Source organism: Pinus tabuliformis, chromosome 2_1 (genome assembly GCF_031772625.1).
Source record: "Pinus tabuliformis cultivar Carrire ecotype Pingquan chromosome 2_1, CPIR1, whole genome shotgun sequence".
Lineage (NCBI taxonomy): Eukaryota > Viridiplantae > Streptophyta > Pinopsida > Pinales > Pinaceae > Pinus > Pinus tabuliformis.
Window position 1 is genome coordinate 387,155,186 of NC_142299.1, and position 18,600 is coordinate 387,173,785.

Here is an 18,600-nt window from a genome sequence, read left to right on the forward strand (position 1 = left end):
ATAGTCATGATGTATCATGTATTTGAGTCATTGGTCCATAGAGGATGATCACATCATATATGTGTTTATTGACATATTCATGTAAAATGTTCATGAAGCCATGTACTTGTAGTGTACTATCTTTTGGGTCTTATATTAATGAGTCATGAGGTCATGTTATGGTCATAAGAGGTCATGTATGAGGTTTTTATGTCACTGCTACAACCATGTATTTATCAATGTATATTTCACTCGAATCCTAGTCATGTCGAGTCTCGGTCCATATGGTTCTTCTATGTGTCAAAAGGAATCATTATTTGCAGTGGAAGAAGTTCACTTCAGGATGGATTGATATTGGAGATGACACGTGTTCAAGGGGATCATCATTTTCTCTTGTTTACTTCAGCCATACATTGTTGGCATTATGATCCACTTGGAGGTGTTCATGGTTTTCCTCATGCTACACTATGAAAGTTTGGGTTCTTGGCCTCATATTATGTTAAGAGATGTTTGGTGGTTGTTGTTATATGGTTGCTATGAAGAGTGATGGATTGATTCTCATGTGCATATTGTTGCATACACTTAATGCTACTCATGGTTTCATATTATATGACGATGTTCATTGGTGATTGTATGGTTTCCTTATGTTGGCATATTGTTGCATGCTACTAGATGTTGTTGGTTGGTGTTCTACTCTGGATGATGATTGGTCTATTTGCTGCTTGTTTTTATTGATGTGAGAGGCATGGATGCTTATTGATGTACATAATTTTTCAACCACGTATATATGTATTTATCCAATGTTTGTGCTTCAATTCTTGTTGCCTTATCATATGGAGTTGGCCCTTTTCCATTGATGTCAAAGGGAGGTTGATGATGGTCTGGAGAGTTTGTGTGGTTTCCATTAATGCCAAAGGGGGAGATTGTTGGAATTATGGTGTACATGGTTTCAGCTAGATTATGTTGGCATTAATGTCAACCATTATAGCCTAGTTGGTGTATGGATGTCATTCATTGTAGTATGGTTGCAACTAGTTGAGCTGGAATTTAGATGTTGTGTAGGCATTGATGTCAACAATATGACGTCACTCATGTTGGTCAAATGTTGGAATTGGTATGGTTTATGATGAGTTGGCACACTAGTTGAGTTGGAAACTAGGTCTTCATCTAAATCTTCATGCTTATGCTCATGGAGATGACTTGTTGCAGTGTGATGACCTTATGTTTGATGATGGGGATGTGCTACAAAGTATTGCAGGTTTGCCAAAGGTGTTGCAACTTATGGAGATGTTCTTTGGAGGGTGGAGGACTTGTTGGCACTCTTGCCAACCTTGTTTATTGGCCTTTTAAGTCAACTTGGAAATGACACTTGGGAGACATGTTTGATCCACTTGCAGATGTGTCAAAGGTTATGTTAGATTTTTAGAGGCTTGTACAGATGTTGGAGAAGGTGATCCAATAGGTGGTAGAGGTTCGAAGTTGAAGGCTTGATGTTTTTCTTCATCCTTAGCCCCAGTTGCATGATCTAAGCCTATGGGAGAGACTAAAAGGCTCCCGTCATTGGAAGATAGGACTATGGGAGTGATTGAAGGTTCCAATCTAGTTCATCCAGTGTTATGTGTGCGGCTGTTTATTTTCACGAAATTTTATCTACATTCCTCACACAAATCGAAAGAAAATTGGCAAGTAAATTCCCATAGGCTTATAGAAATAGTTGTAAATGTCGGGAATGGTTTGCAAAGGTGCTCCAATGATGTGAACTCATTTAGTGCACAAGTAGTGGTCTTAGTGGAATGATTTGGTCCAATTTGTGCACCCTTGATCTTAGCCCCAAGCTCAATTTCGCCCTACATGTTATATATTCATCACTTGGGAGTTGTGTGAGGTGAGATGGTGTGTGATAGTGAGTTAGAGAAAGCTTCATTGTGTGAGTATGCTTCAGAGCCATTAGTGAGCTTGATTTCTTTATTGTATGAGATCTAATGGAAACAATATGAGAATATCTATTTCTTGAAGCACAATATTCATTCATATCTCCAGACTTGAGATCAGTAATGCAAAGAGTTGTGGTAGAGTTTGGTTTAGATGGAGCTCCATATTAGTGACTCTCACATTTGTTCTTGCAGGAGCTACTGATGCATTTGGCACATAGCCATAGTGTCTTATGTTGTTGATTGTATTATGTAGCATTTGTATTTTGGTGTGAGGGTTTGTTATGAGTTTTATTTCAACTGTTGGTGATATTATTCAATTTTTCTATTGGATGGATTATGGCCACTATTTTTCTTGTGTGAGAGCATATGATTATGGTGACTTTTGATTGATGAGATTGTCTTGCTGCTAGAGGGAGTATTGCAGAGTTGAATCGAGTTGATAAAAAGGTCTTGGGATCCTGTTAGAGCACCATTTACCACTCTTAGTAGATTTGATGCTCTAGTTATGGCCTAGGGCAACCCTTCCTTTCCAGACTTGGTCCAAATTCTAAAAAACAGTTTTTTATTTCCCATACGCTATTTTTCCATGTATAAAAAGCATGTACATGCGAGTCAATCTATACCCAACCCGCGTATATGTGTTAAAACACTAACAAATAAATAATCTCGTTAAATTTGGGCATATTTTACGGTTTTTACCTATTACTCACCTATTGTAGCATGTGACCCAATTGTTTCCCAACCGAAAAAACTAATTTGGAGAAGCATAAATAAACCTCCATGGGAAGGCCTAAGGGGGGAAGAGATGATATATTGATATTATAGTTGATTACATCCCTGATCAAGTCTGAAGAAATCCCTGTGCCTCCTGCACTCCCAAGTTATAGGAAACTTTTATTTCCTTCTTTGAGATGTCCTTCATCCCTTTTATGACATCCTTGTGTATATCGATGGAGGAAGATTGCTGAGGCTTGGGTAAGATGGATCCGAAGGACAGTTCTGCTTGGAGCTGGAGGAAGACTCAGGTTGTAGTTTTCCACATTTCATTTAGCTTACATCAATAAAGAAATGTTGTTATATTCCTGATATTTATTGTGTTTATGCATTAATCTATGTTATGATTTTCTTATGAATCTTATGTTAATGCTCATTTGCTCACCTGCTCATATGATTTAACACACATATCATGAACATGATTTCTATTACTGTTGTTGTATATGCTTTGCTTGGATAAGTTACAGGTTATAAAGGCATTGGAAGGAGCATAGGGTTTGGACTCTGCGGATCAACCTCGACGTAGGAACTCTGAGTAATACCACTTCTTCCTACTTCAGTAGTTTAAGCATTTAGACTGTTTCTCTGTGTGTTTCTTTATGATGTATGCCCTCCACTCTGTTGGGTTTTTCAACCCAATACGCTAGGGTGTTTCCACCCATAACAGATCCAGTGTGAAAATATATGAAAGGGGGTATGCATAGAGTAGAGGAACAGTGACTTCATGGATGTGGAGCAGTGATTGCAAAGTTTCAATCAAAGAAAAATGTTCTCAATCCAATAGTAGTTGGATAGTCCAATCAAAGTTGGGCGAGGATCAATTGATCGTGGTGGATTTTAGGAGATGGTAGTTCGTAGATCCATGGAAAACATAGTCTTCTGAGCTGATCAACAGAATCAAGTCTCAAGGATGATAAGAGTAATCTAATTGTATATGAGGTTGAGTCTCCTAGCTGATCGAAGTCAACAATCTATGTAAAAAGACTATATTTTCTTAATAGAAGATTCAAAGTAGCGCAACAACAACAGGGGTGGTTTTTTCCCTGGTGAAGGGTTTTCCACCAAATATATTGTGTCTCTTGTGTGGATGTGTCTATTATTGTTTCTCTCATGGTTATCTTGTTTTAGTTGCTTATATGATTTATATGCATGAGATAATCTATTATGTTGTTGGTTAATATATGTGATTCAATACATAAGTAAACAAAAGGAAAAATTCGTAATAAGTCACACTATTGACTCACCACCCCACCCAGTAGTGCTCAAAGGTTTCCAACATCCTAAGAATTTAATGAATTCAAAGTTTAAAAGGATTTATGATAATTATAAAAGTAACCAATTTATTACCTAGACTTTGTTACTCATATAGGTATGAGGGATGAACATAATCTAACAAAGGATTTTAATAAATAATCCTAAAGTCCTTTCCCTAATAAAGAATTTTTGAGGTTTTAAAATTTATGATCGCAAAATTTAGATATATCTATGAACAAATTGGGAACAAGTAGAAATTGACCTGTAAATTAATGCATGGTAGCCTTTACTTGTCAAATTTTTATGGTAGAAAATCATGCTTCCAACATCATGGTCGAAATTAATACGTGTACGCAACTTCAATTTTCTAGCAATTTCTTCTTGCAAGATAAATTGCATAAGTGTAAAAGCCATCATTACTCCATTGAAATGTAATGGCCGTCTGAAAATGCATTTAAGCAACCTAATGATATTGCTAGAGCCAAGAGTAAACTAATCTCATACATATACAAAATAACATTATAGGTGCATAACAACCCAAAATATTATGCATTTCTTAGCTACATTATTAACTTATATATATATCTATATCTATCTCTATATCTATATATATATATATATATATCTATATATATATATCTATATCTATATCTATATCTATATATATATATATATATATATATCAAATGCTAAGCTGGTATTAAACTGCCCTAGTGACAAAAGTGAAGAGAAGAATCAAAAGTAACACTATGGTAAGGAAATTTATGAGACCAACAAATATCATTAATGGGTTTTAGAAGAAGAGACTTGTTATTACAACTTGAAGCGTGACTTGACTTAAGTTGTATCATCATATCAATTAGAGAATTTTATAAGATTTCCTGTCATAGTTCATTATTGTTTAGGATGACTTTGGTCCTTTATCCAAGGTTTCACTTTCAATGTTTTGGGAAAAGTTTTAATGTTTGGGGAAATTTTGGTCCTTTGTGTGAGGTTCAAGTTTTATGCAAAGTTTTATGTATAAGTTTTTCTTACCATATAGTCATTGTCAAGTAAGGATGATTACCATTGGCCTCTTTTAACTTATTTTTCCCAATCTAAAGTTCCATTCCTATCTGATACTCTTTGGGTTGGTGATGTTCCCTGTATAAATTTGTTATAGAAACAATATGTGTACTTGCTCCTCTGCCTTAACATCCCTAATTGTGTAGGTGGAGTTGTGAGAGACCATAAGTGGAATCAAATCTTGGCATGTTCTTTAGTCTAAATATATTTGTGAACAATGTTTCCTTGGTTTCTCAAAGGAAAAGATGGAATTATGTGAAACAAGAATCAGTAGGAATAGAAAAATTATGGGTAACTCAACACCGTTAACGGAAATCTTTGTTGCAAAAATGCATTAATTGAACACTAAAGGACAATTGTGGCACATATAATACAAAACTTAACTTGAAATATACTTTCCATGTACTTTCCAGATCAAGGTATACATACAAGGACAGAACGGGGAGGGGAGGGAATGTGAAAAGAGCCATTTTTAGTTAAATAAACATATTATTTGTGCAACACTCTCGTTCTAAGTTGACAAAATAAACAACACAATTTTAGAAAACACAAACCCGAATTATTAAGTTGCTGAAATTTATAAATATGAACTAAAAGAAAATGTTAGAAATAATACACCAAATATAAGTATGTTGAAAAATATACAATTTGATACCTAATAGATGATTTATAACATCAGTTTTGCAACTAGAGTGTATGTTCTAGAAATGCAAAATTTAAAATATGCTACCTCATTAAGACTACCAATAATCATCATGTTCTACCATCCTAGAATTCAAAAAATACCAATCAAGCAATAGCATCTAAAACCAATACAATATAGCAAAATTGATGTGTTTAATATTTATACAATATGAAGTTTGGGGCCCTAAGGAACTTGGGACATAGATTGAATTTCATCAATTCAATGTAGGACATGTATATGCAATAAAACCCACTACTAAATTCACAAAATCAAGCTATAAAATTTGATGAAAAAATGAATGGTAATGCACTTGAATGGGTACTATTTCATATTGTTAACTAGAAATGATCTATGTCATTTCATGGAGTCACCCCACTAGTAATCAATTGTTATTGTTTTGGTTTTTATCATTTAATTTTATAAACTTATTATTGCTTCATTTAGTCTATATGGTTATTCTTTGAATCTGAAATTTACTTATGTTTAATGGTTTTTTTTGGAAGGATAATATTTAATGTTCTTGGGTGAATATCTGGGAGTCTAACTTTCAATGAGATGTGATGTTAATTGGCTAATTGTTTTAACAATCTCTTGACCTTCACATCCTAAAATATTCTACTAAAATGCAATCAATATAAAGATGCCCAAAACCTAACAAATCCTCAGTAAACAAGGGATTCCCCCAAAAAGATTCAGACATGTCGAAAACTTGTGATCTCTCACTGGTTCTCTCAAAGGCCAAGCACTACCAAACATCCTTGTTCTTATTGGAAGGCTTTGCCTATTTTGGCCTAATATCTTTAAACTTTTAGGCAAGTTTTATTCACTGCTAAGGACCTATTTTATTTCAGTGTCATAGTAGCATGGCTCAAGAATGTCATAAATGTTAAGTATTGAAACTACTTGCCTATTCAATGAAAAAATTAGAGGTTTTAGCATGTATGCAAACCACACAAAAAATATCATGACAATGGAACAACTTACAGATTAAAGAAAATTGAAGCAAAGAAAAAGACAATAATCATAATAGTTCCCCTTACAAGCATCAAACGCTTCCTACAATATTTAGATAATTGATCATCGAACAATAGAGAACAACATAGACATCATTGAAACCCAAAGATCATTTTAACTACACATTATTAGTGTTTTATTTTGCACCTTGAAAGTAAATTCTATAGACTAATTCAAGATTAGGTTTTACTATTTTGGAAGTAACAATCTATGTAGGGGAAGAGGTTCAAAGCGATGTCTCATAATTTCAATAGTTTAAAACTTGGAAACAAATTTGTGACCATGTTTCCAAAGGTGTTTACTACATCAATGTAAACCTGTAGCAATATTGATTAGAGACATATATAATGGTTGATCTGGAACTCGGTAAAGTTATATTAAATGAGTAAATTAAATTGAAGGTGTAGAGATAATAGTGCGGAAGAGAATGCGATAAAAGAAAAACCCCTATCTCTACAAAAATAAATTCTAAGACAAGAAAAACCCTTCCTCTATGAAATTCATTCAGAGACAAAAGAAGAACCTCTATCATGAAATAGGATATTGCATTTTGATTCCAAAACACCTGTGTTGCAAAATTTAGATAAATGGGTTTGAATATTCTAATTATGTATTACAAAAATGTTATACTAGAATATCAAACCATAACGAGATAACCTAAGCATCTTAGAAATGAAGAAAACAGAAAGTATTAAAGAAAATATGTTTTATTACTTTATTAGAGAAATTCATGTGTTCTCAGCGAGCACTATGATCATTGTATCGAGGTTTCTTTTGGCCTAGGAAGCCTTCAACATGAGGTTCACTTAATGAACCTATGACATATCAAGGTTCACTCAATGAACCAAACCTTTTGGCCTATGAAGCCTTTAGCACGAGGTTCATTTAATGAACCTATGACATATCAAGGTTCATTCAATGAACCTATGACATATCAAGTGCATTTGTGGCATACTAATGATACCCCTAATTTGAATATATATTGGAAAAAACTTCTCAATATCACATTATTTAACCCCCTACCAATATGAACCCAATACACCTTCTCAATTAAAAAACCCCTACTTTCACAAGATATTGTAGGTATCTATTTTTTGTTAACATTTTTAATACCCCTTTATATTTTTTCATTAACTTTGAGCTCCATTTTTTAACCTACCAATATATAAACTCTTTACCCCTAATACTTGTGCAGGGCAGTCTCAAGTTCTAGTTAGGAAGTTTAGTGTGATGGTTTCTTCTGCTCAATTGATCAACAGAGAAGACTTCTTTGGAGATCGGGGATGAGAAGAAGGTGCCGAAATTGAGATACGGTGAGTATAAACCAAAAACTTATCCTAGTGGCTACCGAATAGACGAGTTGGGTGATGCCAAGCCCCAAAGATAAACTCTATCCATTCCTCGTGCCCCCCTCAAATGAAAAAGAGTTGGTTTGTCAATGATATATGTCTCGAATACTTGGAAAAGTTTAATGATAACCTCCCCACCCGAATTCTAGTAGCATGACATGACTATATTGTAATATCCTTATAAAAGTAACAATATCCTAGAAAAAGTTCTATGTACCGCTTCCATAAACGGATTTCCTAATATCTGAAAAGGAGGTGGTTTTATGAGTTATTCTCAATCCAGTTTTTTTTTTAATACGGGTACATGTGCAAGTTGTAATCACTTGAAAGTTATAAGATGAGATGCATGTTGTAAGTATGTAACCACGTTGCGAGTTGTTACAAATTGCTATTCCAGCTATCCATTTGTCAATGACAGAATGGATGGACCTTGAAATGAATGGTTTGTAATTTTACTTATGTCATATTAAAAATTATTTTTAGGAATTTGGGTCATGTAAGATATAAGATACGACATCTGTATGTCTATCAAGAGCAGTTGTGAGTATAAAGAATAGAGGGACTACGTGGTTGAGTTATAATGATTGACGTTAATTTTTTATAAAATGGTATTCATGGTATTACTCATCTCATCTCGTAACTGTTGAATTGTTTCCAATAGTAATGCATTCGTGTTGCAAGGATTTTCTCTTAGCTGAACCCACATCTCTGGATTGGCTTTTGTATGAGACCCGGGTCCAACTTCAACTAATGGTCTCCCTGATGGAGTGACTTCAGCTCCTCTCCTCATATTGTATTGCTTCCTCTATTGATCATCAACAATTTGTTATTCCACAGTTTCCCAGACAAGCCTCAGAGTTATAACTTTGCTCTGATACCACTTGTAACACATACACACATAATATACATTTACCTCATAATAACAGGATACATTTTTTTTATTCAATCACAGTTATTAATCTATACTTTATCAGAAATACTTCACATTGAATGAAACAACCTTTCAAGCATACTTTATCATAGACATGTCATATTACTATCTTTTATAAGTTACACGAAGATCCAGTATGCATACATGTTTGCACAAGTTCTCTTTACGATTTACGTCCACAAATTTGGCTATCTCGATTTCTTAAGGTTAAGTCTCGAGGTTATGTATTGCCACAAAGCTTTATTCCATGAAGTTTCTCGAACTTTACGTGTTCCCTAATGTGCTAGCCACTTGTTCACATCCATATTGTTGACTCGTCTTCTTTGCTCAACAACTATGCTCGTTTTGGGGGAAGTTAGGGTAATTACCCTCCCAAACCCTTTCCGAAAGAGTTCATTCTTCCTTCCCTCTCTTTGATAGCGTCGCTCTGTAACTGATGGACTTCTTCTCCGGTATGCCAAGGGTTTGCACTTCAGGAACTAGTTTATTGCCCTTAAAGGTGCGTTCAGATTGTTAATCACCGGGATTTATAAACCCTCTTCATGTTTTTGAGAAACCCTCTCTCGGAAGTGTCTATGAGTCTAACTCTCTCAGCTCTTCGACCATTTGGCAGGGTCTTTGTTTAACGTTAATAGCTCAAGGTGACATTGCTATTCCCAACTCTTGCTACACGGTACACTCTGAATCGGTCCCTCATGAAATATTTTGTTCAACTGCTACAAACCACCGAATAAGTTATTATGGAATGCAGGGTGGTCTCATAATGGTGGTTCACAACATTTCACCTACAGGTAATCCTCTTGCCTTTTCTTACCTCTTTGATTTTTTTCCCCTATGTTTTCACCCGAATTTCTAACTCATGTTGTTGTTGATTGTAGGTAAGGGTTAGTCTTCTTATTATCTTTTTGCGTTGGTGTATCCATTTGAATGAAGTACCTCGATAATGCCAAACATTAACCAGGTGCCTTATTTTCCAGGGTTTTTATGTAAATGATGGTTAGTCCTGAAGAAAACGTTCCTTGGTTGCGCAGACTATGTCCATTGCTGGGATGTAATCTTTGTAGTATAGAATTCTAGTCGTTCCTAAATAGGATTTGTCTAGGGAGGAGAACCCTACTCACAATTGGTCTTATGTAATTTTTTAAGAACTAGAACAATATTTGGGGTTCTATGTTTCCTCTATGTAAATGAATGTTTCTTCCTCAAGAGTTGGCATAATACGTTTCCTACAGTGGTACCCAAACTCTTAGAATTATGTTATGGTTAGACTTTTAGATGTATGAAACTCTTCCCATGAGGTTATGTTCTCACCCTATTCGGTTATTATTTTCGTGACAATGCTTAATTAAATTTTTATGAAGGATCTTTAATTACTTGTCATGTCTGCACAATTATTTCTTGTAATTATCCAGAGAATCTTTCCTATTTCCTCTTATTAATTGGCATGAAATAGTTCTTCGTTGTTCATTTTTAGAGTTAAGGCCAGGTGAATTTTTTGTACAAATTAAATATCATAACCTCTGCAATAATTGTTATATTTTACTTTACTTTTTCTAAGGCAACCCTACTCGTTACTGTTAGTGATTCTTATTGCTGGTAATTTATTTGCATATCCTTAATATCTCTGACGGTCTTCTACAGTTAGTTGGCTACACTCTCCCCTCCAACCTTGAGTCTCATGGGAACTGGAGGCCTTCCAGATCCCTCATAGCCCACAGGGTATTGTTTGTTGTTTCCTTTAGTGTATACATGATTGTTCAAGCTTTCGGTGTTTCTTTTGAGGGTTGAACTAACCTAACCCAATTTATTTGTAGTGTATATCTAACATGCCACTATCCTCAACTAGCTTTCAATGACTATTCCTACAACTTTTGTCTACACACATAGGTTACAACAGTACCGATATGTGAATTCCTTATTTTCATTCCTGCAAGGGTTCTAGCGCAAGTCACATGCAAGTGTTCACTTACATTACAAGGTTATAATATGAAACTTAAATTTATAGTTTCAATTTGTGTTTCACGTTGTCTGAGTTTAACAATGAAAATTTAGAAATTTCATACACACACAAGTGAAACACAAAATACATCCACTTGAAAGCTATTTTATTTCAAAACATCGAAGCTTCAAACACACTAACCTATACAAGATTAGGCAGCCGAGGAACTGAATCTAAAGAGCGCTCTCCTACCTTCCAATGAGAATGACAATTATGTCTGCATCTTCCCCTGAGCTTCCCTAATTTCCAGAGCAATTATTGTGACTATGACCAAATCAGGTCAATCTACAGCCATCAAGACCCCTTCAAATCCCTAGCGTAAGAATTTAAGACTTCTATGTGTAGTGGAGTCTTCCGCTGGTTCGAGCCGAGCTCAAGAATCCCACTCCACGGTGGCGTGTTGATACGCTTACCAATATTAGTCAGGTCTTTCAGGTCTCCTTTTGTCTCTTCTTTTCCAAAAACAAAAAACAGGAACCCCCTCTATTCCCACTGAGATCTATTTGTCCCTAAGGAATGAGAGGAACCAGGAACCGTAACTGTCACAACTGTCTGGAAGTTAGAAAATTCATTCACAGCCTCCCCAGAGTTACAAGTCTCACCCAATCCTTAATAATAAAAAATATATCCATATTCCTATCTAAATTCCATTAAATATTATTTTGAGTTTCATTAGGCTTTCCTCTAAGCCTTTAACTACAAAGTCTCATTTATCCAAAGTAAATGGTAGTAAATCATAGTAGCAAAAGTAACTAACAAGCACTTGTAATCAATGGAAGCGTTACAATAACTCACATACACTAGCTCATATGACGTTTTTTTTAATTAATCAATTTAATTAAAAGGGTAAAAACAAAATAATTATTTTGGAGGTAAATATCAACCATTGATTTATATTTACTATTATAAATATTCTAGAATATTCCATGGAATTTAAATATGTACCATCTACCTAATAAGTATTGATAATTAAATTAAAATTCTATAAGTCTGTTCCAAAATAGACACACCTATCCCCCTAATAATAATTAAGTGAATTGTAAGGATTTAACCTCTATGAGATATTTTAGAATATTAATATTATTGTTAAATTTAAATATATAAATACATAAATATGTATGTTAAACTCATAAATTAATTCTTTTTGTAACTAATAATAATAATAATTATTATTATTATTATTATTATTATAAAAATAAAGTTTTAATTTAAGTAATATTTATGTGTTTTTTAATCTTCTAATATTAAATATATTAGAATGTAAATGTTTTGATATTTATTATAAATTAGTGGGTATTTATATTAGTTGATAATTAAATTAAAATTTTGGAAATCATATATTGACATAATTATTTTTTAATTTTTTAGTTTTTTAACATTAAATTAAAAATTAATTTTTTATTTAATAATTTCAAATTATTTTATAATATAATTCACATAATTCAATTTTCTTGACTTAATAATATAAAATTTATTTTAGCAATAATTGGTAATGATTGTGAAAGTGAAATATTATGTTTTAGGAAAATCTAGCTTCAAATCCCCAAATTTACTTTACAAAGGTGGTGGCAGGGGTTAAATTTGACGGGTGATCCTACCCGTCAAGGAATTTTTTTGTGACGTTTTTATTTTTAAACTGCCCATCATATGACTTTTAAAATTTATTTGTACAAGTCTCATATAATTTCAAATTGTACTCATAATTGTTCAAATTTTCTATTCTTTATTGTACCATTCGGCTCAAGTCTTATTGCTACACTTTGTTTTGAGACTTGCTGATCAATTTTTTCTGCAAATTTTCCAAATTGTTCCAGGTTAGAAGAGATATCTGATAAAAAATATCAACTAACACCAGTTTAGAGGAAAATAATATGCAGGATACTACAAATAGTAATTTTTGTGAAATAATGTTGATATTCACTGCTGGTATTCATGGCAAATAAATCCTTGTAGCAGAAGAAAGTACTAGTTATTTTCATTCTGATTTCATAATTGGCCTTGCAAAGCTAGAGCATCAGGTAAAAAATACTAATTTTGTTCTACCAGAGTGAAACCCAAGTATGGCAGCAAGCAAACAACCGTTTTTATTTTTATTTTTAATTCTTTATCAGACTCATGTACCTAACCTCGAACACTGGTGGACGAGAATGGAAACTGGAGGGCATTTCATAAGACAGGGGCCTTGTTCTTAACCACTAACACAAACTGTACACAAACTGTAGGAGAATGCTCACGACCCGGCTATGTATCTCCGCCACATGGAAAATTCCATGAATTATAATGTTTTACACAAGATGATTGATTTTCGAATATGTGTCATTGATTATAATAGCTGCTCAAACAAAGACTCCATCTGGCTATATCAAAGCCACGTGTGTAATGTATCGGGCTAGCGATTTTCTGAATATGAATGAAACTAGAAGCAATTTCTCTTTTTCGCGTTGGGTAAAACTCCATGTCGAATCTGTGAAGTGCTATTGAACAGAGATTTCTTCTCGTTGTAACAGTTCGCCTCTGTGTTTTATTTCCTGTGTCTGCACTAGATTCTTTGCCTGTGTTTGGAACTTTCATGGGAGGCTCAATGCACAAACTGTTCAGGGAATGATCTCCTCAGTCCTCAGTTACAGAAAGTTGTCATAAACGTAGTTTCAGGTATATTTCCAGGGCTTTACGTGTTTTTTAAATTTTATAAAAGGGATGAGACACCTCACCCTTTCCAAGGTTTTTCATGGAAAGATCGCCGGGACGCGCAGTGACAGGACGCCTATTTCTTTACCTCTTTGCCCTCCCTTCACATCGTTCTGCAATCTTTTGCTTCTTTCTCAGTTCTTACCTTCATTTTGTTTAGTTTTGAGGTGTTGGATGGATATGGGAATCCTGAGTAGAAACGGCCCTTGAAGACCAAACCCCAGGTCGCATCGTTTCCCGAGGTAGGTAAAAAAGGGCTATTAACAGAATTCATAAAGCCAGTGAGAAAAAATTCGGCCCTGTTGATGCCCAAACTTTGAAGAAAGAGCCAGCTAAAAATACTCTATTAATGGGGCAAGTTACAATTCTTAAGCGAGGACATCAGATAATTCTTAGGGTTGGATACTGTTAATATTAACCGTGTATTTTTATGTTTAACCAATTATTGATTGTTTGGTTACAGCGAGGACATCAAAACTCTCTGGAGAATATGCCTGTATTCTTTGTGGTCCTCATTTTGGGTGGCTTACAGGTACTGTATTAATGTGTGTTTTTATTTAAGTTGGATCAAAATCCATCCCTAAAAATGTTGGTAACAATTATTCAGATTCTCCTTCACGTTGTTGCCTCTCTATCTATTTGCTTTGGCCGGTGTATTATACTTGTGCAATCTAAAAGTTGAAATCTGGTGGAGCCATTTTTCGCTGCTTATCAAACTAGATGTTATCGGAGTAACTATCCATTTCACACAGGGTTATGGTGAAATTTTTTTTGAAGATATGTAACACTAATTCAATTTCACTAATGTTTGTGCGCTCTTCTTTTCTGCAGTATCTGGAAATCTCCTTTCAAGTTTCAAACTTTGGCATGTAACCATAATTTAATCTATTTCGAAGTCCTAAGGTCGTTTATAACAAGATACAGGGTTCTGCCAAGCAGCCTTTGATATGTAAGCTACATTAAGCGCTGTAAGAGTTGCAAATAATTCTTGGTAAAGTGTATTAAAATAGGATTCTTAAGGTCTGTATTAAGCTTTTAGTTTTTTAATCATTAAGTTTTTAATTGATCTTTGTAGACCTGTAAACCCTAAATTCACACGAGATTTTGAAGCTTGCACCTCTTCCAAAGAAGAACGATGCATTTACCAATTCAACATAGGGTAATAGTCTCCAGGCATGGACTTTACAACCCAGCTATTTTATTTTATAGTAGTATTGGCGTGTGACTCACCAACTCTTTTGGTAACACCACAATACTATGACTTTTATAGCAGAGGGCTTGTTCCCCAACACCATTACTGGCCTATAATTGTCCATAGAAAATGTGACTCTATACAGTTTGTCGTGGACTGGGGAAACAACCACCGAAACGAGGTAAGTTTTTCATAACAGTCTTGCCAAACTATGGACTAGGGAAACAAGCACCTAAACGAGGTAAGTTTTTCATAACAGTCTTGCCAAACTATTTACTTTCTATAGATAAAACAACACATTTAACATGGTTTTTCTGTAGATAAAATAGCGAATTGCAAATTCAACTTGGTTTTCCTGTAGATAAAACAGCAAAATGAACTTGGTTTTTCTGTAGGTAATGGAGATTCCAAAGGCAGTGAAAAAATTTAACGAGTTGAGTATGTCAAATATATGCATAGAAAAACGAATACAGATATCCAACAAGCATGCATAGAAAATAGAGCAGAGCATCTCTTACTATCTATGCCTAATAGGCTATCACTTACTGGTTACTTGGTTGGCTGCATTTTGGTTTTGTAGCATTAGAAGAAGTTCCAAAGTTTGCAGAGTTTTTCTTATGCCCTGCTCCTCACCCAAGTCGCCACATTCAACAATGAATAACTCACAGATTGGAACTTGGAAGTAAATTAGTAACATAACTCGGCAGTGGTAGCTGGGAATTAATTTCCAATAACCATTTAACTGTTGAAAATTAGGAATTGATATTATGACTTAGTCCAAATCACCATAACTCAGCGACATAACTCAGCGGTGGGTCGCTGGGAATTAATTACCAGTGATACCATACCTGATACGAAAATTAGAAATTGATATTTTGGACAGTGGACTTAGTCCGGAATCCGGATAGCAATCACTTGGCAAATTGCGATATAGGTCACGATTATTAAATTAGATATTAAAAATGTTAATGAATCACTATTAGCTCAAGGTTATATATATATATATATATATATATATATATATATATATATATATATATATATAACATATATATATATATAAACTTTTGATTTTTAAATATGCCCATCACATTGACAGTTTTAAAAATTATTAGCAAGTTACCCCTAACCTGGAGATTTGAAAGTTGAAAGTATTTTACCTGTAAAAACGCTAAATACAGGCATACGGGTGTCAAATTTAACCCTTGGGTGATGGTGTTATGGTAATACTGATTGAAAAATATATAATTTATTTTATTTCATTAGATTAAATATATTTTTTATTAAAAACTATTTTAAATTTTATTATTAAAAATATATATATTTTAGAAAGGAAAAGAGGTGATGATAGATGACCAGAGTAAAAGATATGATAGACAGAAAAATGGGGCATATTTATCTGGATGGTTGATTCCCAGATATTTGACAATCAATCAAGATGAACATGTGCAGTCCTTTTCATCTATTACCAAATATTAACCCATCAAATAAACATGGGGGTGATCAATTATGGGTGCCACCCTATCCATCACCCTATCCAACCAAATAGCCTAAACCAATATTGGGCGAATCAGCAATCTACATAAGCGTAAAGGTGCACGAAGATTGTTGAAGGATTATGTGATCAGGAAAAAGGGTGATGAAAGGTGACCAGCGTGAAAGATCTGATAGACGGAAAGGTAGATGAAGATGGGTGAAGGATTATGTGATCAAAATTAAAAGCCTTCTAATGAGATAAATACTCATTATTATACGCAGGGATTTGATAAATAGGTATTAGGGCACTTATCCACGTTGTAAAGACTGGGTAGGATTCTGTCATGCGTCCGGCAGTCTGAAGATTTGCAGGCGGAACCATTCGTTCAGAAGCAGAATCTTCCACGACTGCCTGCTATGCTGCTCCTCATCTTCTTCATATTGTTGTTGTGGGTGGGCGTGTGCAAGTACCTCCGGTACAGACGCTTGCGTCTAATTTTATCTATGGATCCCGTCCGCGACGCCGTGGCTCTCTCCAAGATCGCCCAATTCGTGGAGTTCCCTGTAATCAGCAAGAAGGCACTGGAATTCGCTCTCTTCAAGAGCTTCGCCATCCCCTCCATCTCGAAGCTGCTCGCCGAAACTCGGCAGTTCTCGCCGGAAACCGTCGTGAAGCGCTACGAGGACACCAGTATTTTGATACTGGAATTCCTGCTCAATCACGTGGACAGCCCCCGGGGATCCCTCGCACTTCGCCGCCTCAATTTCATTCACGGCCGTTACAATATTTCCAACAGTGACTATCTGTACACGCTCTCAACCTTCATCTTGGAGCCCCAACGATTCGCTTCAAGGTATGCTCACCGGTTAACCTTTCCATATATTTGATTACTTTTGCAGAGAATTTAAGGCTCGGTTCGGCTTTTCCGTTTGCAGGTTCGGTTACCGGGATTGGACGGAAAAGGAGACGACGGCGAACTTTGTGGTGTGGCGCGACATCGGCACACGGATGGGCATCCGAGATATTCCCGACACAGTGGAGGGAGTGGAGCGCTTTAGCCGCCAATACGAAGCCGAAAAAATGGTGTACTCCAAGTCCAACACGGAAATCGGCGAATCCACGCTGAATCTGCTGGTGTCAAATGTTCCCGCCTGCCTCCGTCCGGCGGCCAGACGGATCGTATTTTGCTTGTTTGGGGAGAGGCTTCTAGATGCCATGGATTACCCGCGCCCGCCCTACTGGTTGGTCTGGATTGTGCAGGGCGGTCTCAAGTTCTTTTTGGGCAGTTTTGTGGGGTGGTTTCTTCCGCCGAGGCCGCTCAGTTGGTCAACGGAGAGGATTTCATTGGAGGCTGAGGATGAGAAGAAGGTGCTGAAACTGAGATACTCTGAACATAAACCAGAGACTTATCCCAATGGCTACCGAATAGACGAATTGGGCGATGCCAAACCCTGGCAGCTGAACGCGGCTTTTGATGGAGATCTACTGTGTCCGTTCCTCGCGCCCTTCTCAAATGAAAAGAAAATGGTTTCCTGAATTACTGTCAATCCAACTTTTAGGTAAACGAACGTGACCAGTTGTAAGGTAAGATGCACGCTGTAACAACTTTGCGAGTTGTTACAAAATGCCATTCTAGCTATTCATTTGAGAGTGACAGAATGAATGGTTTGTAATTTTACTGGTATAATGTTAAGGACACGTTTTAGGAATTCGGGTCATGTAACATATCTGGTTCGACATCTGGATCTATATCGATATCGAGAGCAGATTGTGAATACAAAGAATAGCCGAACTACGTGGTTCATATGCATTGGTTATGTAATTATTATTTGATGTTATTTTTCATTTATTAAATTATTATGATGTCCTTTGTTATTTGATGGTTTATGTTACTCTATTCATGGATATGTTATTTGATTATTTATTAAATTATCCTGTTGTAATTTGTTATTTGATGTTTCATGTTACTTTATTGATGGATAGCAGATTGTGAATATCATGAGTATCTCAATTACTTGATTAATATGAATCGGTTAGTTAATTTTTCTAATGGAGTTTGTTATTTTGATTAAATAATTATAATTGAGATTTTTAATTTGTAAAAACTTTCTTACAATGCTATAGATCAATATCATGATTTACTAATATAACATGTCATGCCATATAACATGTCATGTCACAAAAATCTGAACTCATATTAATAAGAGGTATGTGCATGTGATATTTTTCAATTAATAAATTTAATTAAAAGGAGGAAAA

The 18,600-nt window shown here is 35.1% G+C and overlaps 1 protein-coding gene across 1 annotated transcript; it reads left to right on the forward strand.

The window, feature by feature from the left end:
- The first annotated feature begins 16,608 nt into the window (after positions 1–16,608).
- LOC149200477 (ER-bound oxygenase mpaB-like) lies at positions 16,609–18,206 on the forward strand. Its single transcript, XM_089399582.1, has 2 exons — positions 16,609–17,194; positions 17,277–18,206. Exons 1-2 carry the CDS (start codon positions 16,758–16,760, stop codon positions 17,875–17,877), a joined length of 1,038 nt encoding a protein of 345 aa, XP_089255708.1. The 5' UTR covers positions 16,609–16,757; the 3' UTR covers positions 17,878–18,206.
- Positions 18,207–18,600: the final 394 nt, after the last annotated feature.

Excerpts from the sequence above, each read along its gene's own strand:
- LOC149200477 (XM_089399582.1), top strand. The coding sequence starts at position 16,758 with ATGCTGCTCCTCATCTTCTTCATATTGTTGTTGTGGGTGGGCGTGTGC. Across the intron at positions 17,195-17,276 it reads CCCCAACGATTCGCTTCAAG|GTTCGGTTACCGGGATTGGA; the intron begins GTATGCTCACCG and ends TTCCGTTTGCAG.